At 41.8% G+C, this 25,644-nt stretch overlaps 1 protein-coding gene across 3 annotated transcripts in view; it reads right to left on the minus strand.

Annotated features, from left to right (window-relative positions):
• TUB (TUB bipartite transcription factor) overlaps positions 1-25,644 on the minus strand; it is a 125,611-nt gene that overhangs the window by 19,226 nt on the left and 80,741 nt on the right. For 2 of the 3 annotated variants that reach the window (XM_033153251.1, XM_033153258.1), the window contains exons 2-4: positions 16,387-16,438; positions 14,945-15,107; positions 7,739-7,873 (exon numbers count right to left, since the gene is read on the minus strand). In XM_033153251.1, coding sequence (XP_033009142.1) covers positions 7,739-7,873; positions 14,945-15,107; positions 16,387-16,438 — 350 coding nt within the window. The remainder of the gene's footprint in view (positions 1-7,738; positions 7,874-14,944; positions 15,108-16,386; positions 16,439-25,644) is intronic. The other variant, XM_033153267.1, reaches the window with a different exon arrangement.

The raw sequence follows: 25,644 nt of genomic DNA on the forward strand, positions 1-25,644 counted from the left end.
AGTAAACTATATGAATTGGTAAGAGGTTATAGAGGTGATGTATATTTTTGGTTGCTTTGCGATACCGAACCTAATGTTGTACCCTATTATTTATCACAATAAGTGTATTGTAAAGGTTTTATACTTCAGTTATAATTAATTTTGTTTTGTCAATTTTACTTTGTTTCGGATTCTTGGTTGAGTGGATATATATATTTTATGGATTGTTTTTCTGTATCTAATTAATAAAGTTTATTTTTTTTTAAAAAAAAAAGATATAAGCAGAACTGAAAAATTATAGCTACGTGTTGGATATTTCATGATATCCTAGAAATGTGTGTGCCTCCCCGAGAGGTCCAAAGGGCGGCAACACGAGAACAGGCCCTTTCTGCAGTGGCTCCTCGTTTGTGGAATGTTGTCCTCAGATGGGCTACTCTGGTGCCTTCATTATATTATCTTCATTATATATCTTTAGGCACCAGGCAAAAACATTTCTCTATAACCAGGCCTTTGACTGATTAACATTTGATGGTCTTTTAAATGTGTTTGTGGGAGGGGGGCTATTGGTTTGTTTTTGTTTTTGTTTTGTATTTTGGGTTCTCATTTTGTAATTTTTTGTTGCGGACCAGAGGAAGGGCAGTATTAATTAATTAATTAATTAATTAATAAATAATAACAATAATAACAATAACAATAATAACTGTGTCAAATTTTTCTCCTCTTGATAATGGCTGCAGTGTCCGAGTTTTCAGAAGGAAGATGGAAAGAAGAGCAGAGAAAGCCAACTCTCTTCCATTCACTTCCTGTTCTCTGCCCTGACAGTAACCAGCTGCCACTGTAGCTTTCCTCATAGAACTACAGCAGTCAGGGGGTTCTAACCGCATCTGCCCATCCTAACAAGCAAGAGACATGACCACAGATCCAAAACACATTCCAGCCAGGAAAAGGCACCTGAGGAGGGTGCAGAGCAGGGCCAATGAGGGACTCAGCCAGGGGATAGGGGCCCAAGCCCAGAGCCTGGCGGGCCAGATTCAGGCCCTGGGCCAGATGTTCCCCATCCCTAGTTAAGGTATTTTTTCCACTTGGAAGTCAAAATGAAATTTTGCGTGTGTGTGTGTGTGGTTTCAGCTCTGCCGTAATGTATGTAAACCTACAAACAAAGCCAATTGGCCTCATCGGATGTGTAGTTCATAGCTCTTTCCCCTGGGATATTTACTACATTCAAAGGCCCAGTGTATACAGCGGAATCACATCTGCGCATTAGAATTCTGAAGTGCTGCTGAAAAGCCCACATCATCGCCAACCCTGCTGGAAAGTTGGCACTGCTATACATCAAAGTAACACTGGCCTGCTTTGAAATTAATAAGAATGATAGGAGGTTAAGGAGTAAAAAGAAGACACCAACTCTTTTTTCAAAAGACAACTTATTTTGAAGTATAGCTAACCAAAATGACACTGTAAAGGCTTTCATTTAATCCAAACCACGACTCTCAAGAGATTCACATTTGAAAAGTGAACAGGAGAAGTAGCCGGATAATGATCTGAATTCCTTGCTCGTTTTTTTGTTTAACCCACCTATTTCTTTGAGAGTAGAGCCTATTTTTAGATAACTCTTACCGACAATTGTGCAAGGAACAGGGCACAGTTAGCCTTGCTTCATCTGATCTGTCATCCAATGTCCCTTTTTAGCAACTGAAGTTGGGCAAAAGTTTGTACCTTATTCCTAATGAAGGCAGATAAATCCTTATAGAAGATTGAATGATTTATGGTTACTAACTTTCTCAGTTAAACCACAATCCCCTGAGCTTCTGATATTCAGAGGTATACTGCCTCTGAGTCTGGAGGTGCCACAATCAGATGGTGAGGACAAAGAACAGGGGCTCACCATCACCTGCCCTAGTGCTTCCAGAGGCATCTTACTGCATGGTAATAGAGAAGAAATTTCAGAATGCATGGAATTGGTTGGGTCTAGCAAGCCTATTCATGTCTATTCAGAAGTAAGACTCATTTGCCTTAATGGGACTTACTCCCAGGTAAACCTGTACAGAATGGAAACCTAAGGCTTTCTGAAACTGGCTTGGATAGGAGACTTCTGCTGTTCCATCTCTATGTAATACCTCCTGTATTATTCATTCTCTCTCTCTCTCTCTCTCTCTCTCTCTCTGTGTGTGTGTGTGTGTGTGTGTGTGTGTGTTACCCATTACTAATATGTTTACCTTTGCCCCCTGCATACCTTCCTAATTCTATCACGTGGTTTGTTTTAAATACAGTGGTGCCCCGCTAGCGAAAATAATTCGTTCTACGGGTTTTTTCGTAGAGCGAATTATTCGTCTAGCGAAGCAGCAATGGAGCGCGGAGGTTTTCGCGCTAAAAAAAAAAATCGTCTTGCGAAGCAGCCCCATTGACTTTTTCGTCTTGCGGGGCAGCTTCCGCTAGACGAATGCTGTTCGTCTAGCGAGTTTTTCGTCTAGCGAGGCATTCGTCTAGCAGGGCACCACTGTAAATTTTGCATACATACAGCAAACAGCAGTTCTGGACTAAACCATTTTTATCAGGGAAATGGTGGTGGCAGGGAGACCTAACCCTCTCTCCCACACCATGATCCCAATCTGGATCTCTCACACAAACACACCAAGAAATGTCTACTAGCTACTCTGTCTACTAGCTACTCAGGCACAATACATCTTTTGCACTCATCCCTTTTGGATAGTTGCCCTGGCTGAAAGTAGGAGGATTTCATTGTTGCTGCACTTGCACCCTTAAGGAGGCAACCTGGCAACAGTCATTCTAATTCATTTCTGCATGTTTCGGAGGTAAGGCATAAATGTCAGAGGTAATTAACAAATTTGTTCTGGTCTGGCCTTGAAGTTGGGATACCATAAAGCCTGCCCCCATCTTAGTTGTTTTAAATAATAAGAACATGTCCATTTGCCATATTAGAGGGAAACTACTGCATTGGAATTGCAATCTGCTCAGTTACAATTCTGGAACACCACTCTTGGGATTTCAAGTGTGCATTTTAAGGAGTTTACAGCCACTTAAGGAGCTAACAAGTTTTCTTGTTTTCTGGATTTTGTAATTCCCTGCTCTTTCCAAAGTAGCATGCTCACGATTGACTGAGTTTGAAATAGAACTAACTTCAGAAATCATAATCACTACAGCTAAATTGCTCTGAGGTCAAAAGGACAATTTTAATGTGTCATCTTACATCCATGGCCACAACTAACTGGATTTACAGGACTCCAAAGCATACATTTAATCAGCAATCTAGCAAGGATGGCGTTATAATCATATAGTTGAGACAAGGTAGTGTTTGTGCTTGAAAATTATTGCAATTATTATTCTCCTGCCTATGAAATGGAGGCTTAAAAATAGAAGAAGAAAGCAGGGTTTCTATTAATGTGCATTGTGAGGGCTGGATAACCTATCCTTAATTCAAATGAGAGCTTTTATGCACTGGACCAAAGCAATTGCTCTTTATTGGCCTGTAAGTACACAGGGAACGCAATCACCCTGCACAAACAATTAGCTGCATCCAGTAACTAACCATTTCTCTCGTTTTATGAAAGTGCAGCTTTGTTATGCCTAATATTTCCCTGGTGTTCATCTTTATCACATTTTCCTGATTGCAATGTCATCAGCCACGAAGCCACTCAGAAAAGCATTGGTTTTTACATTTAAGGTTCTGCATTCAGTTATTACAAGAGAGACTCTGAGTACTGCTCATGTATAATTCAATAGTTTACAGCTTGGAATTAGCTGATCATTCATAAAATCTGGTCTACTTTTAGCCCAACGAGATTGGCCTTACTATGAAATGGGAGTCTTACATCATCTAAATGCATGAAAACCCTTTAGGAACATGTTGTTTCCAAGTACAGCTGAATTCTAACAGCACACCGCAGGGTCCCGCCAAATAGGGGATACACTGCATATGATATACAAAATAAATTTTGTGATTTTTGTGCAAACTCTCAGCCATTAGAATTACACCAGTTACTGAACTCCCAAACTATGCATTCCTACTGCATCTGTAAGTTATCAAAGTGAACCGTGACTATAAATAAGTAAATGGATACCAAACGCAAAACCATGGAAGGGAAATTCCCATTCTCTTATATCTATCCTAGCTAACAGTTGTGGGGGTGAAACATTTTAACTGTGGTGGGGAAGGACTCACTATAGCATGTCTGGAACTGCACAAGCCCTTTTCAAACAGCTGAAGTCTACTAATCAGGTGACTGATGGGAATAATAAGGATTGTGGTGGGGGAAATTAACTGAGCTAACAGCACAATGTTAGCTCTCTGCACAGAGCACCTGATGCTGGGCGGTCCACACAGATGCAAGACCCATTTGCCTATGCACATACAGCCACATTTGATTAAGGATAGAGACCTAAAATGTAAAGGTAAAGGTACCCCTGACCATTAGGTCCAGTTGCGGACAACTCTAGGGTTGCGGTGCTCATCTCGCTTTACTGGCCAAGGGAGCCGACATTTGTCCGCAGACAGCTTCCGGGTCATGTGGCCAGCATGACTAAGCCGCTTCTGGCGAACCAGAGCAGCGCACGGAAACGCCGTTTACCTTCCTACCAGAGCGGTACCTATTTATCTACTTGCACTTGATGTGCTTTCAAACTGCTAGGTGGGCAGGAGCAGGCACTGAGCAACGGGAGCTCACCCCGTCGTGGGGATTCAAACCGCCAACCTTTAGACCACAGCGCCACCCGTGTCCCTAGAGACCTACCAGTACTTCCATGCAGATAGAAGCCCTCCAATCAACTGGAGCAACTGAGACACTAACACATAACTGATATATAATAAAACTAAAATGCTGGTCCTATCCCCAAAATGTGTGAAGAAAAATCTCCAGAAAATGTTTGCATAGTTGTTGTTGTTTTTCCCCTTTCCACCTTTTCCTGATATTAGACTGTGAAATTTTAAAAATCAAGAACATGAATTATTAGCCTGGTGTGTGGTTTGATGCTCTTGAGCAGATGGGTGCTAATGAAGAACATTAGTCAGGGTTGGCAGAGGAATATGCCCAAGGAGCCAAGTCCAAAATGTATTGGATATTAAACTTTTTATCCTGCTCCTTTGCATCTTACTTATAAAAATAAATGTGTTCAAAACCACACATAGTTTCTAATCTGCTCATCCTTAACAGCACTGCTTGTTGTTTTTAAACAAAAATCGCAAACATTTGTCTCTAAATTTCTTTGAGAAATACAGACGAGGCGTTCACAGTTCTTCCTCATTAAGCATGATATTATTATTTTTAACCAAAACCTTAAATCCAGTCCGGTTGAGGTAAACACTACTTTCACAGACAATATCTTTTTTAAAAAGCTAATTAATTGGGTCTAGATTTAATTAATTAGGACTACAGCCATTCTGACCCAGAACTGCCACTGCAGTGAGAGAAAATGCCGCACTGGAGAGCACCTGCAGCACTTGGCTCTGTCCCGAGAGATTTGTAAGAGGGGCCTTTCATGACCGAGATACACAAAAATCATTCAATCAGCATTTTGTATGGACGATTGTATATAGAGTTAGAGAATACACCAGCGCTTCAGCTAAAATGAATAGCCTTTTCAGATTCAGAAATCAAGTGAGTGCTTGTTTCCTAAAGCATGCCAAGTATAATCTCATTCCTCTGCATAAACTAGGTAGATTTCCAGATAATCGGAAGATTTTGGAAAAGCAGGTGTACTGCCTATACAGGGTATCTCTGCCTTCTGGCACACTACGGAAGACAGCACTTTGCAAGTCTGCCTTCCTGATACACAATTTTTCAAGACTGAGGTGTACAAACAGCCCCTTCTGGATACAAGTTCCAGACCAAGGGCTTAGCAGAGCAGCATGGATAGCACTGTTGAAAAAAGGGCCAGCAGTATGGGAACCTTGGGTGTACACTGACTAAAGGGCAAAGTAGACAGCATTTATCATTCATTTTGCCCTTCCGTTATTGATTTTTCTTTAACTCAGGGCATGGATAGGCAAACTAAGGCCCGGGGGCCAGATCTGGCCCAATCGCCTTCTAAATCTGGCCCGCGGATGGTCCGGGAATCAGCGTGTTTTTACATGAGTAGAATGTGTCCTTTTATTTAAAATGCATCTCTGGGTTATTTGTGAGGCATAGGAATTCATTCATTCCTATATATATATATAGTCTGACCCCCCCACAAGGTCTGAGGGACAGTGGACCGGCCCCCAGCTGGAAAAGTTTGCTGACCCCTGACTCAGGGTGTGTGAGAGAGCTAAATCAGGACTGTGGTATATTGAGGGGTGGGGGTCAACACTTTGCCATGGTCCCTATTAGAATGACTAACCAACACCGGAGTATTCACCTTGTTGAGGGTGGGGGATTCTAACAGAGACAAAGGGGGTTATAAAATGTTAATCCCACCTCTTCCCAACACCGCAGGTCTGATCCAGTTGGCTAACCACACAGGCTTTTTGTTATTTGAAAATCAACTATGCATGGGCTACCTATGTCACAAACGTCACATCTAACTTGGCCCTTGGGATTGCCAGGGTTGTGACACTGAATGCTGGGCATGCGCATCACCCAGATCAGTGGGGTCTGTCACATGTCCTGTTCTGTTTATCACAGGCACCAACTGTGTTCAGAAAACAAGAAGATTCTTTGCTCTTCATTCACACACAGGCACATGTGGAATCCTGCTGCGATGACGGGCAGAGTGGAGCTTCACATCCATTTCTTCATGCACAACATGCTGCACATGGAGAAACAGGTACAATGGCAATGCAGTCAAGCAGCCCAGTCTGAAAGCATCTTGACAGTACATCCCCATATCCACAAAGGTGAACCCAAATATCTACTAGCAAACACTGGCCTTAATTATGTGGAATAGGAAAATATGTTCCCAAAAAATGTGATTGATAAAATAAATCAATAAATACAAGCACTTGGATACAGCTGTATCTAGGCTTTCCATGCTAGATGGAATGGGCAACAAAATGCCATTAGGGACAGCCAGAGGAACAGCCCTCTTGAAATTCAGCAGGCACTGACTTTGTTATTATTTAGACACTAGCTTAAAATACAGTTGTTTGCCTACGTTTTTGATAATTTTTAATGCGTGGCTGTGATTTGGGGCTGATCTGCTGCGTCTGATGGATTTTGTTAATTTTGCTCATTGTGAACAGACTCTGTTTTCATATGCTTTTATTGTTTCCCACCCAGAGAGGCTATAATTTTTTTTATTAAAAAAAATACATAAATAATGAATAACTACACTCTGTCTATGTGGCAAGTAGCTAATAAATTTAAAACGTCTCTTTGGAGACTCGGCAGAGAGAGCCGATATGTGTATATTTTCAAAAGTCTTGAAAACATTTCGAATTTGGATTTGAGTCCCTGGGGTTAAGCTAGGATTTTGTGGGCAGCATTCACCAGGGACTTGTTATATTATTGCTTTGTTACTGGAATCTTGCACTTTGGTTTATACATGTTGTAGCTTGCTCTGGGGCTTTCTGGGAGAGTGGTAAGCATTAAATCCTTACTTAACACCACCAATTAAAGGAGTGGAAATATCAGTACTTGGGTGCACTTGATATCTCAACTGGACGATGCAAACTCCATCTACTAAATGCTTATACATATATATAATATAGGTTTCGGACAATGTGTAGCTTGAATGAAAAAAATCTGCCCAAAAAATCACCCCTTGCCATATAAACATATGGTGACTTGTCTCATTCTTATTTAATAATCAGCAGCATGCAGCTAACCTTTGTGCTTCCCCTTTTTCTCCTTTCTGATGTTGCCAGTTTGGCAGCTTCCTGCGGCTGCCTTGGCTTTTTTAGTTGACTTTGGAGCTTGTGACTCTGCTACCACCTTTACGTCCTCTTGCTCAGGCTCCTGTACTGCTTGAGAGATTCCAGACACCCCAACCAAAAAGAAACAGAGAAAAACAGAGGAGAGAAGAAATGAGAAACCTATGGAGCCACAAGAAGTGAGCAAGCAAGCAGATTGTAAAAGTATTTTTATATATATAGCAAGTCAGTTCCAGAGAAAGAAGACAGTATAGGGCAGTGTTTTTCAACCTTTTGGGGGCAAAGGCACACTTGTTTCATGAAAAAAATCACGAGGCACACCACCATTAGAAAATGTTAAAAAAATTAACTCTGTGCCTATATTGACTATATATAAAGTAATTTTTCAATTTTTCCCACGGCACACCAGGCAACATCTCGCGGCACACTAGTGTGCCACGGAACAGTGGTTGAAAAACACTGGTATAGGGTAGAAGACTGCAGGTTTAGAATGATATTTCAAATATAAAGTATATTACCATCTTTACCTTTAGGCTGCTAGTAAAATAAATGGCAATCCCTTTCTGTGTTACATTTTGCCTGGGTGAACCAGCCTTGACTGCTATGTCCGAGGACATCAGGATAACTGAGAGTGCCATGTGCACATGGTCCCCTATGATATCATCAGTTAAGGCTCCGTTTCTAAGATTCATTCTGGGGGGAAACAGCACCTTATTAAAAATGTACCAACATTCCTGCAATGTTCCTAGTAATATATGGAGGGATGCTGCAAGGGACACTGTCTCCATCAAATTTGCCACTTCAAATTGCAAGCAGCAGCATTTACCTACAAGTCAGCTTATTTCTATGTGGGGGCACCAGCCTGCCCTTTCAAGCATCAAGTAAAAGTCCCCAGCAGCAAGTATGGTAAATTTACTGGCGAGTATCAGGTCTTCTTGTCTCACTGCTCCTCTGCTTTATTTAAACATGTTTTGCAAATTCTCAAAGAGGAAAAGCAGAAAAAATGAGACCATCAACTCAAAATGTAACAAAATTAAGCACAGAAGCTTTTGTGCTGGCATAACCCATTCAGCTACTTTGCAATTCAATCTATGCATGCCTACTAATAAGCAAACCTCACTATGTTCAGTGGAACTAATTCCTAAGCAAATGTGCAAAGGATTGCAGGCCTAATCATTTGACCAGCATGAACCCGTGAAGCCAATAAAAATCACTGTAGTTTCGTAATATAGTCAGTTTACTTATTTGAAACACATATAAACAAATATTTCTGCAACAAAGAAAAAAAGAGAAGCTGGCAGGCTGCTCCTTCTGATCCTCCAATCCCCACTCCATGCACACACCTTCATAAAAGTACAGAAAAGAAAAGAAAAAAGTGGTAAGGTTATGTCACTCCAGAGCTCACTAACAATGCAATTACAAGTACGTACACTTGGAAGCAAATCCCACTGAATTCAATGGGGCTTTACTGCCAAGTAAATGTGCATAATATGGCAGCCTAAATTGCAATATTCCTTTCATAAGTCAGAGCTTCTGCGCACCATTAAAACGAACTCCACACTAGTTCCGTCTTTGATTTAACATTCTGCTTTTTTTTGAGTTTAGGATAAGTGCTCAGATGTTCAAGCTGCCAAAAGAGGGTCCTTTTAAAGAAATAAGATTCAAATGGCAAGCAGCCTTGAGTAAAAGACCTGGCATTCATATAAAGTCATTTAATTATATTTGGGAAGTTCTAAAGCTGCAACAATGACCAGTAATGGTAACAGGAAGAGTTCCAAGAACTGCTGCTCCTTGACAAAGAGGAAGATGAAGGATGGTCATATCAGGATTTCCTCTATGGCAGGGATGAGGAACCTGTGGTCCATCAGCTGTGGCTGGGTTCCAGCTTCCATCAGCCCCTGCCAGCATGGTCAATGGTCAGATGATGGGAGTTGGAGTCGAGAAACATCTGGAGGACCACAGGTTCCCCATCGGTGGTTCATGGCATCCTACAAGCTTGGTGATCTGGTGTGGATTGCAGCATCTATTAGGAATGAATGTTTAGGTTTTCAAGTCACTCAGACACATAGATTTGGGTGTATCCACATCTATTGGTTTTGCCTGGTGTTTCCTGCAAGATGACTTTCAATAGTTGGTCCATTTCACATCTGGATATCATCATCATCATCATCAATTCTTTCTTGGAGTCACACACATAGTCTGGACCAGGCATAGGCAAACTTGGCCCTCCAGATGTTTTGGGACTACAACTCCCATCATCCCTAGCTAACAGGACCAGTGGTCAGGGATGATGGGAACTGTAGTCCCAAAACATCTGGAGGGCCGAGTTTGTCTATGCCTGGTCTGGACATCCCTCCAACAATGTCCAGCTGTGTTGAAATGTATTTGGGACTATCCAATTTTTTTGTAAAGTGACTCTGTGTGTGCTCACAGGCAGGCTCTGTTAGTGCTCCACTGAGGAGTCTTGGTTAGGCCTTGCAGAAATTCTAAAAATGTGTATTAAAAGTGTCTAAAGCATGAGTTGATTTGCATGTGTCCCTAAACTGCATTTTTAAAGAAACATATAAACTGTCTGGCACTTCTTATTTCAGCAGTTTGCTCAACTAACTAGGAATAGCCAGAAGCAAAATAAATAAATACTGTGGGCTGCAGCTTGAGGAGTTAGTTCCAAAGGTGGCACTTTCTCTGCACTTGTCAAAGCCTGAATTTCAATTTTAATACACATTTCGCATTTCGTTGAGGCAGAGCTTAGCAATCCATATGACTTTAGGTCTGAGGACTGATCCATACTGTCCATAGCACCGCATGAGGTGGGGCAATGCCATGAAGCTGCCCCACCATATGCCCCTCCAGAACATATTGCTGCCTTGAATCCACATACGTGGAATGGGAGACATTAAAAACTGAATTATTTGCTATAAAAGCAGCCAAATGAGATTTTCAAAAAGATAAACAGAGAGTACCCTATAATTTCAGCGGAATAAATTGACACTTAGAGTAGAGCAATAAACTATGGCAGGGACGGAGAACCTTTTTTGCTCCTTATTAGGATCGGCCTCGCAGGCCGAATTTGACAGATGGGCAGAACTGAGCAGAATTCCTGAGCTCCTTGAAAGGACCATAGTAGCTGGTCGCCCCATGTTTGTGTGTATTTCCCTGTAATAAGAGCCAAACACAAAAACTCACTGCAATCCCACCTTGTGCTCAATTCCTTTTTGCTACCTCAGCAATTCATCCCTGGGAATGCTTCAGCCATGCTCAGTAGAATGTCAAGCTTAGAAGGAAGCCAGGAGGTCTTCTAGACCAATCCCTTACTTGGTCCAAGATTTACAATGCAGGGTGCAACAACAGCATCCCTGGCAGGCGGCCACCCCTCTTTAAATGTCTCCAGTAAAGAACAGCCCACTATCTCCCAAGGAAGCCTCATCCATTGCCGGGTAGCTCATACTGTGGAAGTTTTCCCTGCCAGTTAGCCGAAATCTGCTTCCTTGCCATTTCCACCCATTAGTTCTAACCCTGCCCTCTGGAAATCACAGAGTGCAGGACTTCTTGTGCTGCACCAGCCTGCTGAAAGAGAAGACCACAAGGAATAAATGCCTGCAACCAACCCTGCCTGCCTCTGGCTTTGTGGCTCCATTATGTTAGGCAAGCAGCATCAGGGCTTCTCCCAGGGTGCACTTCTCTGTCCAGGAAGTGGCCGGAGATCAAGTGTACACATGGCTGCAATGGTGGCATGAGGCTTCCAGTCACCTGTCAATGTGGAAGCAATAGAGAGTACAGAACGCTCCATCCAGAACACAAAATGAAAGAGGATCCTATAATGCTTGCAGAGTGTAAATGCTTTCTGTAATGAGGAAAACACCCAGTAGCAATTGAGTTCTAGCTGGCTTGTTAGCTACTGCCATATAGCAGAGCAGCACACTATCTTTCGAGAGACAAGCAGGGTGCGGGGGTAGCAGAACCTGCAAGGGGACAGAAATGCAACACAGGCAAAGCATGGATCGCAAAAATCAGCAGTGAGTGTAATGCAGAATCTAATTAGCCTTCTCTGAAGAGAAGTCTACACTTGTGTGAACTCATTCATTCCAAATCTTATCTGCCACAAATGACTGTCATGGAACAGAAGCTCTGCCTTTGCAAACCACAAGGTGCAAAGGAGAGGGCTGTGTTTTACCTTGAAGAGATTTCTACTGGCGCATAGAATACCTAGCCTTATATATCATGCTAAACATCAGTCTGGGAGGTGGATTTAAATGGGCCTTGAATCACAAGGAAGAGCAGCTTCTTTTCCTTTTAGTAAATAGTGTGAAATATTATTTTAATTCACTTGATTCCTTTCCTGATTTTTACATGAATCTTACTACAGTGGTACCTTGGTCTTCAAACAGCTTAGTTCCCAAACAACTCAGAACCTGAACGCTTCAAACCCGGAAGTACCAGTAGGTGTTCCGGTTTTCAAACTTTGTCTTGGAAGCTGAACATGCTCCTGAGCTTCCGTTTTCACTGCTGCACAGCAAATTTGAGCCCCCCACATAGTAATTAAGGCTTTTCTCATCCCATTTTACCATTGCGCAGCAAAGTCCCCCCCCCCATCGTAATAAAGGATTTTTTATCCCGTTTTACCCTTGCACAGCAAATTTAAGTCCCCCCCATCGTAATAAAGGCTTTTTTCATTCTGTTTGCATCCCTGAGAAGCTGATTTAAGTGCCCCCCACCAAAAAATCATAATTAGGCCTTCTGTTTCTGATTGCAGTGTTCTGAGGTGATATTTGGAGCTTTTGTTTTGGCTATTTTGGGGGGTTTTGTTTATGTGTCTTTTTCATTTTTGTGACTGTGGCTTGTTTTTCGTTTTATGATTGATTGATTGATTGATTGATTGACTGCGGAAATGGATAAAAGCCCCCCATCCAAACAATGAGTATCAGCAGTGAAGGTAAGGAAAAAAATTATTTTTAATTTTTATCATCTACAATACTGTCTTATTCATTTTATAGTACAGAACACTGATTATTGCTTTCATTTTACGGATCAATGGTCTTGTTAGATAGTAAAATTCATGTTAAATTGCTGTTTTAGGGGTTGTTTTTAAAAGTCTGGAACAGATTAACCCGTTTTGCATCACTTTCTATGGGAAAGTGCGCCTTGGTTTTGGAACGCTTTGGTGTTGGGACAGACTTCTGGAACCGATTAAGTTTGAGAACCAAGGTACCACTGTAAATGTTGAAGCATTATCATCCCACAGTACTGATAAAACCTGGCTGGTTGTTAACAAGGTTTTGATTCAACATTTTCCTATGCTAGTGTCCTTTGATAAAGACAGAGCATTTTTTTCCTTTATCTTTCTCCTGTAACCTTAGGTTTTTCCTCTCTAGGTGAAGCTTTTCTTGAACAATTTTATCTCATGTTCAACTTGTATCCAGGTCCTTTTGTTCTATTGGAAAAGTAGAAAGCTATTAAGTTTTAACTGTACTTTTGTTAACACCAAAAGGTGGATGAACTGAAACAAAAAGGTAGGTTTTCTTTAATAGAGAACATTAAATTTTCTGTATCAACCCATGCTTTCGATTATAGGTTAACAAAGCTGAAATTTTCTCACATCTTGAAATGTAAATTAAAACACCGTTTCATATACATATCATGTTAAAAACTGTTAGAGTCCCCCTGCTTGTGTGAACAAAAACATTTTAAACGTTTTAAGTGTTAACTAATGCTCATTAACAGAATGTGCACGAACATCCACTGAATTGGTAACTTGAAACTTGCCACTTGGTGGAAAACTGATGTCATTTATGGCTCAACCACCCAAACACCAAAATCCGGTCCCTCAACATTACAGAGCATATTTTGGCATGTGCAGGGGACCGTAGGAGAGATACGAGGATGGGGAAGTTATGCTAATGATGGCAGTGCTGGATGTAACCTAATGCTTCTCTATTCTGTGCACATGCATACCAACATGTGCTGAGCCACAAAATGCAAATCATTAATCCAAACAGAAGTTCTATTCACAGTGTGGTTTCCAATTTATAAATGTAACGGGAGAAAAGGCTGTTGAGACTAAATCAAATGCATTTAATATTCAAACACCATGTACATTTAAATTGCTGTTAAAACGGCTAATGAAATTCAAATACATCTTTAATTTTGTATTAAAAAAATTTTTTTTGAGGAATGCCAAAGGGTGAAAGTGAACATCAATGCACTATTGTAAAAAATAATAATAACATTTTCCCCTGTAATATTTTGCAAGGAAATACATATTTTAGGGGATTTGAGATTTTCATATGGTGGGAAGGGGAGAAGGGTTGTCTCAGACTTACTGCAGTTGAAGCAAATGATTGCATAATTATAAACTAAAATGTAATGAGGATGCATATAAAATGAATCTGCGAGCAAAGGAACTGTATGCTCACATTAATAAGGTCATTTGGGCTGCATGATATTGCAGTGTCACACATTATGTTTACTAAGATATGTATATTTACCATTCTTTGCCAAGATTAAAAGGCTGAGGACAGCCACTGTGTACCAATAAGTAAGATTTATTCAGTCAGACATTCAACTACTGATGGTGCATTTTTATTTTTAAGTATATTTACAAGCTTAACTGGGGAGTGGGGGCAGTTAGTGATTATGAAAGTGGACAAAAAGCCTGAAAGTTTTATGTACAGTCAACTTTCTACAGAGCATGGAAAGGAAATGTACATTCTGTTGACAAGTTGTCCTCTTCCATTTTATGAAAAGTAGTAGTTTTCGTTTCTGCTTAAAACCACGAGAAATTCATTGCTAAAGCAACAGCAGTGCATTCTGCAACTGAGTATGGAACACCTCCCACAAATAGTGAACAATTGAATAATTTCAGAAGGAAGATAGATGGCTGAATAGCAACCTTCTCAGTAGCTCTGTCAATCTCTGAGCATATGCCCCCCTCCCCCCCAAAAAAAACCTTTCCACTGGGAGAATACTATTTGATGGATTACTGAAGTAAGAGTTATAGGGAGACCGAGCCGCTGTATAAAAAGGAACAAATATTCAATTCTGATGCCTATGTTTAGACCAGTTTATATGACTTTTCCCCTAAAATTCTTGTCAGCATATTCTCGAATGCATCTCTTGGTAATTTCCCTGCCCACAACATTTTGCAGTAAATTAGACACATACCATTATAAATGGTGCTGCTGTTGCTGTTGAGGTAAGATTCAACCAATGGCGCTTGTTCTTCCGACTGTTTCATTCTGCGCGCCCTTGTCCGGCTGTCCACATTGGACTGAACCATCAGTGGCTCCTGACGTTTCTTCTTCTGCTTCTGCTCAAGTAATGCTCGCTGGGAAAACACAGAGTGACACACAGAAAGAGCTCCTCTTTAGATTAAACAGGAACCTGTGGGCCTCTGGACTGATTTCTGGGTGTCTCAGCAAGATGCTTTGAACCAAACAATATAAAATTTGACATCAACCTCCTACCACAATTCTGTATCAAACCATTTATTTTGCTACTATTATGTACAGTGGAGATACGCAAGCAATTCTTTATGGAGAGCCTCTTTAAAAACTTAAAAAAGAAAAAAATACCTGCAGTGCTAAGAGCAGAGATATTTGACACCTCTACTGATAGTCTGATTTGAGATTTAAAATCGCATATACTAAATATTGGGAAAGCAATAAAAAGTAGGACCTAAAATTATTGCTGTGATTATAATTATGATCTAAGTGCTATGTGCTGTATAAAGCTGCGACTCCCTAGCCACTGAATCAATGGGATTTATGTCTGAATAGGCACGGAGAGAATTGCACTGTGAAATGCATAAAAATACAAGTCTTTCCCAATGCTACAACTAATCTAGCACAGAGATTCTGCAACAATTGCATGATCCATCAGATCAATCCCCGCCCCCAGCCCTGTGAAGCACAAAGCAAGCGGGCTGAAGCCAATTGCTAGTGATGATTCTGGAAAACATACTAATAACTACTTGCATCAGACCATGTAAGTGACCCATGCTTGCTCAGGGGTGGCTGAAAGTAATTTCATACATCACACTCCTAACCTGGAGAATGGAGCACTGTGGCCTGATTATGTAACATGTGAAAATGCTGACTGGGCCCAAAATGAGAGGGTGGGATATCTGATTTTCAAGTTTAGATTCCAAATATTATTTTGTATCAAACATAAATTAGAAAACTAGTATCAACGTCGCAGGCCAGGGAAACAGTGATCTACGCTGAACATTAAACAAATACTGAATTTCAGTTCTCAGTTCCTTAGCAGATTTTATAACCAGAAGGGGAGTGTATTTCCCAGCTGTATGGACCTCTCATTCCAGATGTTTCCATGTTTATATTATGATAGCAGATAGTGCATATTTATGAGGTGTATCTCAGTTTGAGTCATTTTTCCATATCCACAGCAAAACTACACACCCAGTTTTAAAGAGCACTTTGTCTTATTGGTCAGCACTGATTTATGCTGTGGAACAAACCTAAAAGTTACCAATTGTGAATATCAGTAAGAGGAGGTTATCTTATACTTAAGAAATCCATTTAAGCAAGCTCCGGCTATCAACATAAAATAACCAATAAAGTGCAATGAAAGTTTTACAAACTCACCTGTCTGTCAAGCTTTTGTTGTCGGAGATTGCTGCTCTCATCATCTAAAACGCTGCCAAGATAAATAAAGCAGAATTTACTTGTCTAACCACAGAAGAAAACCTTGCTGTTCTATAGTTATCTATACAGTACAGTGGTACCTTGGTTTAAGAACAGTCTGGTTTAAAAACGATTTGGTTTACAAACTCCGCAAAACCGGAAATAGTGTCTTCATTTGAGAACTTTACCTCGGTCTAAGAACGGAAGCTGAACAGTGGAAGGGCACCGGCAGCGGGAGGCCTCATTAGGGAAAGCGCGCCTCGGTTTAAGAACGGTTTCAGTTTAAGAACGGACTTCCAGAACGGATTAAGTTCACAAACCGAGGTACCACTGTAGTAGTTCATAGGTATTGTGCACGCTCTGCAACAGGATTCCACCATTTTTTGTTGGCATTACACAACCATTATTTGTAGCCGTCACAAACTTTGACCATCCCTTCCCTAAAGACACTCAGAAGCAGCAATAATCCAAGTGTCTCTAAAGCCTGGCACATAGTAGCCAAATGACCTCTCCACATCACCAAGTTCTGTCTCTGTGTGCCAGAGCTTCTCTCTGTTGCTTATCCCCCCCCTCCACACACACACCTCGAAATCCTCTGGAGTGCATGGAATCCTCAGAAAAAATGAAGGATCTCTCATTTCATTGTGGGCAACCAGGGAAGGGTTGTTGCCGGAAAGAGATTTATGGTCACTATTGACATCCTGGTGACTGCATATGCAAACCCTTGCTCTGTAATATTTGGATCACTTGGATCAAGTTAATGTAATAACCACAGCAAAACAAGGCCTTTTCAATGGTGCTTCCCCAGGTGTGGAATGCCCTCTCTAGTGAGAACAAAATAAAAAATAAAAAAATCCTTCCAGTAGCACCTTAGAGACCAACTAAGTTTGTTCTTGGTATGAACTTAAGTGTGCATGCACACTTCTTCAGTGTAACTCTCTAGTGAGGTGTGCTTGTCTCCCATCATTATTAACTTTTGAGGGGAATTAAAAACATTCTTGTTTTCAAACATTCGGTGGCTTAAGAATACTGTTTATGGTAACACTGAGATCACTGGATGGAAATATGTTTTTAATTGTAAGTGTTATCAGAACGTTTTGATCTGTTTTAGAACATTTTTTGCTTTGTTTTTTGTTTTTAAATTGTATAAAAAAATCTACCACCCTGAGCAACTTAGGGGAGGCAGGGCAGGGCAAAAAAATCAATAAATAAAAAACATGTGAGTGTACGGGTGTCAGAGTCAGGGAATGATAGCACTGTAGGCATGGTTGCAAGGGGCAATCTTTCACACACATCCCACCATACACACAGAAAGAATGTCCAAACTGGGCCATTAAAAAAACCTGTGTGATTTCAAAGCAAAGATAAAGTGTTCCAGAATCTGCCAAATAGCAATGTATTAAAAGAGATAGCACAGAGCTAAAGACGACAGTTCACTCAAGGGCCTTCTGAAACAGATCTAAGTCTTCACAAAATGTAAGAAATAACACAACTTAGTGAATGAATACCATCTAGCCACTTCAAAGTTAAATCCAGAGAATGGTGCGAAAAATCAAATCACAAACTTTACAAGAGTAAACAACTCTATGGCAGATCAGCTGTTAACTACATGCGAGATCTTATTCACAAATCTCCCACGTCATGCCTGGTTTTGCCCAGAGAGCCATTACTTTGTTGAAAGGGCTGGTGCATCCCACAGTTGTGCAATGCAAAGCTTTACCGCAGACAAGTGTTTTGCATGATTAATGGGACTTCTCTCTCTCTCTCTGACATTCAATATGACAAGCTGGGAGTGCAAAGGGATAGAATGGCCGGTAATGAATTGAATTAACCTCAAACCTGCCTGCCAGAGGGCTCTGATATATTTACACAACCACCAGATTTATAAGCTATTGCTATCCTGGTCACAAGAGATCTTCCACAGCACCTTAGATAACCTTATTTGAAGCTGATATACTACATTTCTCAAACAGCAAATCTCCACTGCTAAGTAGCTGATCAGTTCCCAAACGATTTCCTGTAAAAGATTATAGACTCGCTTAATGTTTTGTATCCTGTAGGAGCAACAGTGGCAAAAATGAGGTCAAAATTTGGTCTTAAGTACATTTCTATTATTTTAGTAGGTCACTCTCTGCAGGGAAGCCAGTACCCCACTATTATTGTCAAAAGGGGCAGCCATTCCGCCTTGAGCTAGTGAATAATGGCCCTTGATTTCATTTTCCTGGACTTCTTGACGCAGAGATTGGGATTCAGTGACTGGTGGGTCAAATTAGTCACTGAAGGGATGTTTGTCATTTTAAAAATACAGGTTTCTATCTTCAGAAAAACCTCCACAAAGCTAGCTCTGAGAAGAGAAGAGTTTATCAGCGCTTAAGTGAGGGTCTGGTCGATAGAGCTGACACAGATCCTCCCTCAGCAATGTGGCAACCAACCAGAGGCAGATTTAGGGGAGATGACCAGCTCGCCCGCAGGAGGTGCTGAGCCAAGAGGGTGCCACAGGCAGTGCCCAACAATGACGAACAATGAAAGGCGAGTAGCAAGAGGCGCCAGGTTTTGGTGTCACACAGAGCACCAGTGAAAAACTTAAAGCTGAAAGTCCGCCACTGCAACATACATACACTGAGAGATGATCCAGGCTGCAGGGTCTGCTAATGAGTCATCCAGCAAAATATAGGCCTGACATGAATGGGACAAAAATTGGTGAGATGCATTTCCATCCCCATCACACACACACACACACCCCTCTTCCCTCACTGAATAGTGCAAATAATCTACAACTGGTGGCCTGTACTCTCTAGCAATAAAAGGTGAAGAAGACTGTCGAGGTCACATTTTAAACAGTGTCACATTGCTTTATTGGGAGCTACATCTAACATCACGTATAATACTGTAACATCAGAAGTGATGGAAATTCTGCAGTGCTGTTGTTTTCGTTACAAACTTCCAGAAACCACTGAAGAAAAGGGACCACTTTCTGTCCATTTACAAGTCTTTAGTCAGTATAAACTAAAACTTCTTACACTGAAACTCAGATTTCGCCTTTCCATTTCACCCAGTGCTGTTGATTATCACTATTTCTTTCTTTTTTAAAAGGTGAGTTAACTGGTGTTTAAGATGGCTTTGTAATTAGTAGTGCCCATAATGACATGGGGAAGAAGCAGTCCAGAGCCTGGCTACACAATTATGCTTGTTGCTACCACCTCCTTGCTTCTCCAGTTTTCCAAGCGGCTGTGGGAGGTCTGCAGTCTGAAGGTTGGCTGGTTAGCTGGAAGCTGCAGAGAGTTATGAACATTATGCAATAAGCTTCTGCGGCTACTACAGGCTTCTCTGTCATAAGAATCCACTCACTGAATAGGCATTTCATTCATAATGCAAATTACTTAGCTATATTAGGGATGCTACAAATAGCTTCTAGTAGAGGAAAATGAATGTATTACACATACACACTTTGCATGCAATGTAAAATAAGATTCCTTGAACTAATTCTGCAACACAATTCTGTTTAAAATTACAATACTGCATGTAAAATCAAAGATGCAGGGCCTGTTTTTCATTCTACCTTGTGGATGTCTGACTTGACTAGGAAACAGGTGGTTGCATTAATATATGGAATATTTGCCCGTTGGGCCTCTAGCTTATGTATATAAAGGGAGTGCAAGTTATATTTGTACTGTAAAGGTAAAGGGTAAAGGGACCCCTGACCATTAGGTCCAGTTGTGTCCGAATCGCTTTACTGGCCGAGGGAGCCGGCGTACAGCTTCCAGGTCATGTGGCCAGCATGACAAAGCCGCTTCTGGCGAACCAGAGCAGTGCACAGAAATGCCATTTACCTTCCTGCTGGAGCGGTACCTATTTATCTACTTGCACTTTGACGTGCTTTCGAACTGCTAGGTTGGCAGGAGCTGGGACCGAGCAACGGGAGCTCACCCCGTGGCAGGGATTCGAACCGCCAAACTTCTGATCAGCAAGCCCTAAGCTCTGTGGTTTAACCCACAGCGCCACACTGTACTGTACAGGTATACAATTCAAGGTACATACATTCAAATTCAACCTGAGATGCCCATTAAACACATAAATGGGAGCAGTGACTTTTACCTATAGCAAGTATATTGCAGGGGCTTGCAGCCACCTCATTTTGACATCTCTTAACCCCTTTTTTACTCCAATGCAGCTCCAGAGAACACCTGAAGAGAGTTAGCCAACCTGAGTGTCAGCCTCCTTGAGATTTTAATGCCTAATTCAAACCCACTACAGTCAATGGGAATTGACAGCACAACTTCAACGATCAAGAACAAACTTCAATGGGCTCTTAGGTGTACATTTAAAATATGTTGTTTTGCTAACATTTATTCACAGTAAATGAGTTAACACTTGCTGGTTTTGCTTCAGTCAAAATATTTTTTGTCAGGAATTCCCTCTTAAGAAAAAATATTGCAATAAATGTTTAAACTTTGTTACACGCCACACCCACTGCACTTTTCCAAGTTTCACATTCTTAAGAAGGTTCAACAAACCCTTCCCAATTTTTTTTTTATAAAAAGAAACATTTTCGTACTTCCAAGATGTAGGTGGTGTTTCAGTATATGAGACACAAAGGCATATCCTACATCAAGTTTCCCACACAGCCTTTTCATTTGCAAAGCCCTGGAGCTGCCACCTCCTTGTGAAAACATGAGGAACTGATGGTGTATCAAGCACCAATTGAGCTTATTTTAAAATCCCCCCACAGGTGAACTTCATACTGATATATGAAAATGAGACTAAGGCACGTACTACAGACACCATCTGGAGGCAGCTTCAGGTCATTCCACATGGCAGCTGAGTTCATGCAGCAAGTAAAAAGAAGCTAAGACAACAAGGAGCTGTTATACAATCCAAACCAAAGTCACATTAAGTAGAGTGGAACTGCATAGAGTTATAAAAGGGAGATTCTGCTGTGCCCTCACTGACAGCGACAGTGGCTCCTTTGGAACAAGGTGCCCAACACTGATCTTCCCCATCATTTGTAGGGCTGGAGGATGATCACAAATGCCACCTGCCGTGGAAGCAGAAGAAGCTGTGGGGCACAGAGCGCCCCTGGTACCCAGAAACACCATGAGGCAAAATGTGGACAGTCAAAAAGACCATTGTGGGGGTAACTGGATGAGATATTGATGTGCATGGCAGAATGGGGGCAGTAGCCAGAGAGTTGGACTAGGAACTGGAAGACCAAACTTCAAATCTCCACTCAAACCATAAAGTTCACTGGGCGACCAGTTGCTGCGTCTAATCCTAACCTACCTTGGAGGGCTTAGTGAGGATAAAATGGGGAGGGGAGGAGAGCTCTGAGCTCCTTGAAGGAAAATGAAATACAATAAACAAACAAATAAATGAAATGTTAGCAGCTGTCATGGCCCCCTGAAGCTTCCCCTTTGTTCGCAAAATTTGTCTGAGAAAATGTTGAGCATGCTACTCAAGCAGGCAATAGTAGTTGCTATGCCCCTTATTTGACAGATCCTCTAATCAGAGTATTTTCTAGAAGGAAAGCCTCAAGAGCTGTTTAGAAGTGTTTATTCTGAATATGACAGAAATAACTTTGGAAGGGCAACTATTCATCTTGGGCTTCCATCTCCTAGAGAGAAACACAAGGTCACTCAAATGTCAACATACTGCTGTAGTAAGGTTCAGACAGATGCCTTAAATTGCTGCAAGAAATGAAAAACAGTTTCACTCTTGCTTTTTTTATTGTGGTGCTTTACTTTGAAATACTCTTAGCAGCCTGAAGAGGCGATGACTGAGCTGACATACGGCATGTTCAAATTGTGTTACAGGCCAAACCCCTCTGTGCTAGGAGTCCAGCATCACTTATGCCAGCTCTGTGACAGAGGCTTGGTTTACTCTGTGTGCAAGGAAAAGGACAACCCAATAGGATAAGGATAAAAGGCAGGAGTGCAAAGGGGAAGGGCAACCACAGAATCATCACAATTAAGATATATTCTATCACCACAGCGGGTGGCGCTGTGGGTTAAACCACAGAGCCTAGGGCTTGCTGATCAGATGGTCGGCGGTTCAAATCCCCGCGACGGGATGAGCTCCCGTTGCTCAGTCCCAGCTCCTGCCCACCTAGCAGTTCGAAAGCACGTCAAAGTGCAAGTAGATAAATAGGTACCACTCCGGCGGGAAGGTAAACGGCATTTCCGTGTGCTGCTCTGGTTCGCCAGAAGTGGCTTTGTCATGCTGGCCACATGACCCAGAATCTGTACGCCAGCTCCCTCAGCCATTAACGCGAGATGAGTGCTGCAACCCCAGAGTCGGACACGACTGGACCTAATGGTCAGGGGTCCCTTTACCTTTACCTATATGCAGCACCATACAGAGATGGAAGCACTATTATCATTTCTTAAACAGCAAGTGTTGCATGCCAACCCCTTCTAAGCAACTTGCCACATTTGTATTTTGAGGAGAATAGAATACACTCTAAACTTTAGGACAGATTCACACACTGGCCTCCCACAGTGCAGCAAGCGATATCCATAGGATTGTGACATTGTGTGTCAGAAGATCTGGTGTGTCTTGTCTTGTGTAGATCCACTGAGCCAACTAGGCTACCAGGCAGGGGCCTAGTGCTGTTCTCTCATGTGGGGAGAGGCAGTCTTTGAGGAGAAGATGCAACCACTGTGCCTTCCACCTCATTTCCCCACTGGCCCCTTCATCTTGCTGCCGCCTCCATCTGCTATGGGGCAAAACTGAAGTCCTACTTACTACCACAAGCACAGGAGGAGGAAAGGCAAATGGACCAGTGAATAAATAGGACAGGAAGCCCTGCAACTCTTGTGCTTTCTTGTTACCATAGAGATTTTAAAGAGACAGACAACAAGAGTTCTACGTTGACAGATGGCAATACTAGCTGCCAGGCAGCTGCAGTTCTATGTACAGGGGTTACTGCTGACTTCCTCAACCTCGGCCTTCCAGGTGTTTTGAGACTACAATTCCCATCATCACTGACCACTGGTCCTGCTAGCTAGGGATCATGGGAGTTGTAGGCCAAAAACACCTGGAGGGCTGAGGTTGAGGAAGCCTGGGTTACTGTATTTACTAGACCAAAGCAAGACACTACCAAGGAGTAATTACAGTTTAACAAAGCCACACATGGTAACTACATCCTGGGTTAAATATAATGAGGGGGGGAGAGTCATGTGTGCTGAAAATCTGTTGAGAGTGCAGTGGATTGGAATAGGACAGCATGAGATTTAAGGGTTTACTAGCCCAAATCGTGACAAAACTGAACTACAATCTGTAGAAAACAAAACACTGTTATAATGCTGGCATTACATGCTTCTTTATGGTTTAGCGGAGCACTATCATTTGAACACAGTATGCCAGTGCAATTTATTCCACAGAGGTTCACTTCCCTAAGAAGCATACACACAGAACTATTTCAAAAAATCAGAGTGAGCTGTCAACGATCTCATTAGTTTGCTGCTTGAAATGCTGACTGCAGGGCCTGTTCCTTGAATTGTTATATGCATTCTATAAATACCAAAGTCTTGTTTGGTATGTATTCAGCATTTGTCAGCTGGGATTAATATACATAATTTTGGACTTGTAAAGCAGGAGTGGGGAGTAGCTGTCTCTCTTCCTTCACCATTCCTGGTACTAACATTTGAACAAGCAAAAACTCTGGCCTTTAGCAGTACTCCTTTCTGAGAGCTGTGCAGCAAACAGGACCGAAATGTCAACATGCCAGCTCATCTTTGCTTTTCTCACAGATTGCACTGCCAATGAATGGAAGGATTTGTTCAACGTTAAGGGCCTTGCATTAAAGCAACTTGCTTTATCAATTCCAAGGAGATACAAAAATTAATGGCAAACTCCCAAAGATACACACAATTATTCCAGCCTCTTTCTTCATAAATTTTTTGATTTGTAATTAGCATTTTCCATCAAGGGAAACCTCTCCTGCAGGGACACATAACTACTGAGTAGAAAAGCAATAGCAAAAGCTAGGGTACAGGACACTGGCGGGCTTAGAGAAAAGGCAGACACTTTTTCTTCCTACTCTCACCTGCCCTGCAGGAGGAGAACTACATGAGGGGTTCACTACCAAGCTTGTCTAAAACCAGATTTCAAAAAGAAGGTCGGAAAACAGCAAAGGCTGAAAACACCTGATAATGTGGGCTGCGAGTTACTCAAGTCTCCACCACAGATTTAGAGAGAGTAACCACAGAGCCTAGGGCTTGCTTATCAGAAGGTTGGCGGTTCAAATCCCCATGACAGGGTGAACTCCCGTTGCTTGTGTTAGAGATTTCAAAGTGTATACGTGCAAAAAGTCAGCTAGCCACCTCTGTCAATTAACTGTTGGCTGAAGGCCAAGATATACTCTCTCTCCAGACCCTTAGCAACAACCTATGATTGGTTAAGGAGTTCCTAAAGAGATGAGCTCTGTGTGGGAGTTTTCTGTGGTGTTGTGTAGTGTGGTTAATGAAGGTTGAGAGAGAGAGAGAGAGAGGTTTTACTTTTGTTTCTTTTATTTCCTAAGTCTGTATATAGTAACTTATGGATACTAGTTGCTTCAATAAATGCTGTATACAGTTATCCAAAGTGTAGTTGCTGAGTTCCTGCGTTGTGCTGCCCAGTCAATGCTCTACAGCCAGAAGCTTCCAGAAAACCTGCGTTCACTCTGCTGTGTCCAGGACTACGTTATTCCTGACACTAAATCTTAATAGCTCGGTCCCAGCTCCTGCCCACCTAGCAGTTCGAAAGCATGTCAAAGTGCAAGTAGATAAATAGGTACCGCTCCGGCGGGAAGGTAAACGGCATTTCGGTGTGCTGCTCTGGTTTGCCAGAAGCGGCTTTGTCATGCTGGCCATATGACCCGGAAGCTGTACGCCGGCTCCCTCAGCCAGTAAAGCAAGATGAGCGCCGCAACCCCAGATTCGGACACCATGGACACAGATGGACCATGGACACCATGGTCACCATGGACACAGATTTGGACACATGGACACCATGGACCCCAGATTCGGATTACCATGGACACAGGGAGAAGTGAGTGCAGTACATCCAAAAAACAAATGAAAGCATTCCTAAGAGCATGTGGAATACAACAGACTAAAAACAAAGAACTAAATCCTTGGCTCACGGACAAGAGTTAGATGACTGATCCAATATACACACCAAGAAGTGGAGGATTATCAAATCTGTGAAAATGGATTGTTCCTGAAAGAACATTTGAGTGCT

Source organism: Lacerta agilis, chromosome 1 (genome assembly GCF_009819535.1).
Source record: "Lacerta agilis isolate rLacAgi1 chromosome 1, rLacAgi1.pri, whole genome shotgun sequence".
NCBI classification, from domain to species: domain Eukaryota; kingdom Metazoa; phylum Chordata; class Lepidosauria; order Squamata; family Lacertidae; genus Lacerta; species Lacerta agilis.